The sequence below is a fragment of the Eimeria mitis genome, genomic scaffold (assembly GCF_000499745.2).
Source record: "Eimeria mitis Houghton genomic scaffold, Emh_scaff1250, whole genome shotgun sequence".
Lineage (NCBI taxonomy): Eukaryota > Apicomplexa > Conoidasida > Eucoccidiorida > Eimeriidae > Eimeria > Eimeria mitis.
In genome coordinates, this window is record NW_013568438.1 from 261 (window position 1) to 4,501 (window position 4,241).

The window sequence follows — 4,241 nt, forward strand, 5'->3', positions numbered from 1 at the left end:
TCGGGACATTCGAGCCAGCACGCACGGTGTCATCATCCGAGCGGGTCAGCCGGCTGTGCAACGGCCTAAGGACGTCTTGGCTGCTCTCAGCAGTCTCGACGGATCCCCGAAAGCTCACCGCAGCCATGTAGGGTCCATGAGACATGTGGAAGCCAGGGGAGACCGCTGCTATCAGATCCCTTGCCCTTCAGCTGCTCTCATCTCGCAGCTATACAAAGAGCTGCTGGAGGCGGTGCACGGGTCCACCTCTGTCGTGCAGCTGGGCACTTGGGATGCTCAGAGATATGCCGAGACAGACAACGATGCCTAGCCGCTAGACAGAGGAATACCCCTCTATAGCAACTTGTTTTCATGAACCGCCGCTGCACTGCCTAGTGGCAGCAGCTACTATCCGCGTACTTTTGATGCTACGGGACGCGGAATGCTGCAGATGCAGCTTTTTTCATCTGCTTTTGTACGCTTCTGCAAGCAACCCNTGCTACGGGACGCGGAATGCTGCAGATGCAGCTTTTTTCATCTGCTTTTGTACGCTTCTGCAAGCAACCCAGCTGGTGCTGTATCTGTGTTTGGAAATGCAGTGCAGCAGACTAGACAAGCAGCAAAATGACGTCATTTGGTTCCGTTAGATAAATAGTGACGTGCAGAAAAGACATCTCAGCACACGGAGACCAGGGATCTCCTGCATCGTTGAGATGCAATCGAAGTATCTGCGATATGCTGTTTCATTCGTTGTACAAGGAGAAAGCGTGAATAGATGAACAACCCTCCACAACAGAAAGCTGACACTAGATTGGAAAGTAGGCAGGTGTGGCAGCCGCTGGTATCGGCGTCCGCAGTACAACGGCCTCTTTCTCATGCGAGTTGGAAAGGGGGAAGCCTATCTCAAACATTCTCCTGTTGCTACAGCTCCTCTGGTTTGATGTAAACTGAATTCCCTCTCTCCTTTGCAGGCATACGAGATCCTCGGCGATAGGAGAAGGAACAAATGGGGCTTTTTCTGGCGAAGGCCAGGAACCGAGAGGAATCTCTTGCTGAATGGGCGTCCTGCAGTCATCAGGAATCCAAGTAATGCTGCTGTTGCTGCTGCTGCTACTGCTGCTATTACTGCATCTTGCGTCTTGTCTCGGCTTGAAGCGGGCCTCCGGGAGGCCTTCGAGTGATGCCTCATCTGCAGCGCAGAGACGAACCCTCAAAAATTCTTGTGGCTGCGCTTGTGTATCGAAACGGCCGCCTGATTTTCATATCCCAGACCGTTTTTATCTCAACACAGGTAGCGGTATTGTTGTAGTACTGAGTGACGTAACGCCTAGTTGATAGCACCGACGCTAACCAGTTCTGCAGGCTCACCAGGAGAGAAGTCGCGCGGGTTAGGCGGAGGCTGCAGCGACGGAAACTTATAGTCCTCTGTAGGCAGCTTCCGTTGCCTGAGGGTCTCCGAGTGACAGTTTGTGCTGTTTTCTCTTTTCTCTTCGGCGGAGGCGCTGTGGCGAGAGGAACCTGCCGCTGAAATCTTATTGGGGAGGCTGTTTTCGGTATCCGCGTCGACTGACAGGGGCCGTCCTTCGCTTTCCTTGCTGCTGCTCTTTGGAGCGGGTGCAGTAGTCGCCTCTCGTTGCTGTTGGAGCTGTCGTGGTGGTTGCTGCTGCGGCTGAGCATTCGGCTGTTGCTGATGTTGCTGCACGCGCTGGTTGTGGAGCTGGGGCTGCATCGCTCACAAACAGGTGCATGCAGAAGGGTTCCTTTAGCAGCGGCTGCGCGAACCGCTGCATACGGAAATCTCGAAGCACAGCAACTTGAACTGAGATACGAACAGCCCTGCGCAGGTGAGCTTCGTGAGCATTGCTGACCTCTGGAAAAGGCGGGAGTCTCAGGAACGACGAACCAATTGGCTTCGACGCCAACGACGGCTGAGATAACATATGCATCAGAGAAACCGTTCGTATTCGTTCAACTGATGATCAAAAACACAGAACACAGCACCTTTCAGAAAGCAAACGAACAGAAGAAAGCGCAAGACGGAGGCATGTGATGCTTCCAACCTCCTGTGCAGCAACATGGTGTTGCCTGGAGGCCTGCCAGGCAATCAGAAGCAGCTGAAGCATTCTGTATTTTAATGTATCTCTTCTGTTGGTTTGGAAAAAAGCTTAGGAGGAAACAGAGAGGGAATGTCGGACGCTTTACCCGGGGGATGAAGTTGCATGCCTGATTGGCCTCCTGCAGATGCAAAATAATGCAAAGAGCGAACTACTTTGGTTGCTCGGGCTTACACAGAACTGCAGTAATATAAGCACATTATTCAGCACACTTACACAAGCCTGATCAGCCTACAGGGGAAAACAAACACTTTCCGTTTTACTGTGACGCAAGGCGGCGGACCAAGGGTATGCTCGGTTTCCAGTCCGATATACAATACTCCTCTGCGATCCCGTAGAGGAGTTGTTGAATGTCGAACTCCGGGGGAGGAGCGAGAGAAAGCGCATGCACGAGCTGCATAGACAACGGAGAACAGAATTTATAATAACTCAACATCCAAAAAAATGCTTCACTGCAAAAGCCTTTCAGCGTTAAAGCTGTGTGGTGTGTCTGGCCTGCGATTGTACTTTTGCTTGCGATGGAAAGCGACAGGGGTTGTGCGAAAATTACCTTAAAATGCACTTCTTGTTTTGCGTTCTTCACAGCGCTTTCTACGAAAACATCTCCGTACTTCATTGCAAATTGCTTCCGGACTGTCCCAAGCTCGTCGATGTCTGCAGACACCACACGACAGCAAACGCAGCTAAACAAGATACTTTCAGCTCAACGTATCTGCTGCAGCGATGCGGCGTCGAACTGCAACAGCAGCTGAGCCAGCTGCGGCACATGCCGCTACAGCGGCAGCAAGCGTCAGTGACGCCTCTGAAAAAGCCGGGGTTGCTCTTTCAGAGGCAGCCGGAGCAGCAAGAGGAGCAGCAGCCGGTGCAGCGTGCAGCAGCCATTGGGACAGCAGCGGCACTCGCAGCGGACTGGCGCTGCACTGTGGTCTAAGCATATTTCACGCGGCGAAGACGTTGCGTACTTAAACGCGGTTCGCAGTAGAGAAGGGTGTGAATAGGAGAAAGTAGGTCGGGAGGACACGAACGCTCCGTGGCTAGGTAGCTCTGCAGCTCAACACCCACGCAGTCTGCACTGTTTCTTGCTCTCTCTTTGAAACACGAAGAGGTCCCCCAACAGGGAACTACCTTTAAGGAAACCGATGGAGGCCCCCGACGAGAAAACCAGCGGGGGCCCGAAGTCGGAAGTCTCCTTCGCCGGAGCCCACTGGGGCCACCATAGACGAACAACCGAGAGAGAATCCACGGGGGCCCCCAGAGGGGGACTGACTTTAATGAAACACATGGGGGCCCCTTCTCGACATTTGGAAGGGGTCCCTCCCGTATACGTTGGGAGGGGGAGAGAGGTGGTTCTGATCTTGTGCTTGGCTTGCAAAGAGATGCAACAAAACAAGGGAGGAAGAACAAGTATCTGATTGAGGGGTGTCTGAATGCAATGTCTGCCTACGAGTCTTGAAATGAGGAGTTCACAGACTGTCACAAGGATCTCCATAGCCCTCTCTAATTTGTATTCGCGGAGCAGGTGTTCCCCTTTCAGCCTCGCCGCCTCTTCCCTTCCCTCTCTATCAGCACAACCACAAGAAAACAGCAACAGTGAAATACACAATAAACTGCAGTGTATCCTCTCCAGTTAACTAAAAATGAACATCAACATGGCAGAGAATCAATGTTCGATAATAGGAAGTGAAGTTATAATATCATAATATCTTCTTAATAATAGACATAATGCATATAAAAAATTATCCTCCAGTGTTTCCTGCATTAAATGCAGGCTTTGACTATGAATGTGAATACATAAACTATGATATGTTTATTGGATAACTACATTACTTATGATGTATATATCATATAGAAGTACAGTTCATGGCATGCCAGCCATCAGGGTATACGATGAAGTACGCTTTCTCTGTGCAAGAAGAGAAATGGGAGAAACGCATACCGAAGGAAACCAGCGATTTCCTTGCGTTGAAGTCGAATGGAATTTTGCAATCTGTTTGTGCGCATGCGGGCTGCACGATAAACAACAGAATATTCGTTAATTAGGATAAATAAATTATGCAGCAAAGAGAAGCAAAAGGATGAAAAGAGTAGTACAAGCGGCTGTGTTGGTCTCTGGTTCTGCTGCTCCCCGACTCGTATTCTTCTGAGGCA

General features: G+C 50.8%; 2 protein-coding genes across 2 annotated transcripts; both read right to left on the bottom strand.

The window, feature by feature from the left end:
- Positions 1–785: 785 nt before the first annotated feature.
- On the bottom strand, positions 786–1,708 carry EMH_0032930 (uncharacterized protein; the record flags this gene model as incomplete). The annotated part of the gene is made up of 2 exons (XM_013494691.1): positions 786–1,168; positions 1,348–1,708. 2 exons carry the CDS (start codon positions 1,706–1,708, stop codon positions 786–788), a joined length of 744 nt encoding a protein of 247 aa, XP_013350145.1.
- Positions 1,709–2,352: 644 nt separating this feature from the next.
- Positions 2,353–3,375, bottom strand: EMH_0032940 (uncharacterized protein; the record flags this gene model as incomplete). The annotated part of the gene is made up of 3 exons (XM_013494692.1): positions 2,353–2,487; positions 2,644–2,747; positions 3,156–3,375. 3 exons carry the CDS (start codon positions 3,373–3,375, stop codon positions 2,353–2,355), a joined length of 459 nt encoding a protein of 152 aa, XP_013350146.1.
- Between the last annotated feature and the right edge of the window lie 866 nt (positions 3,376–4,241).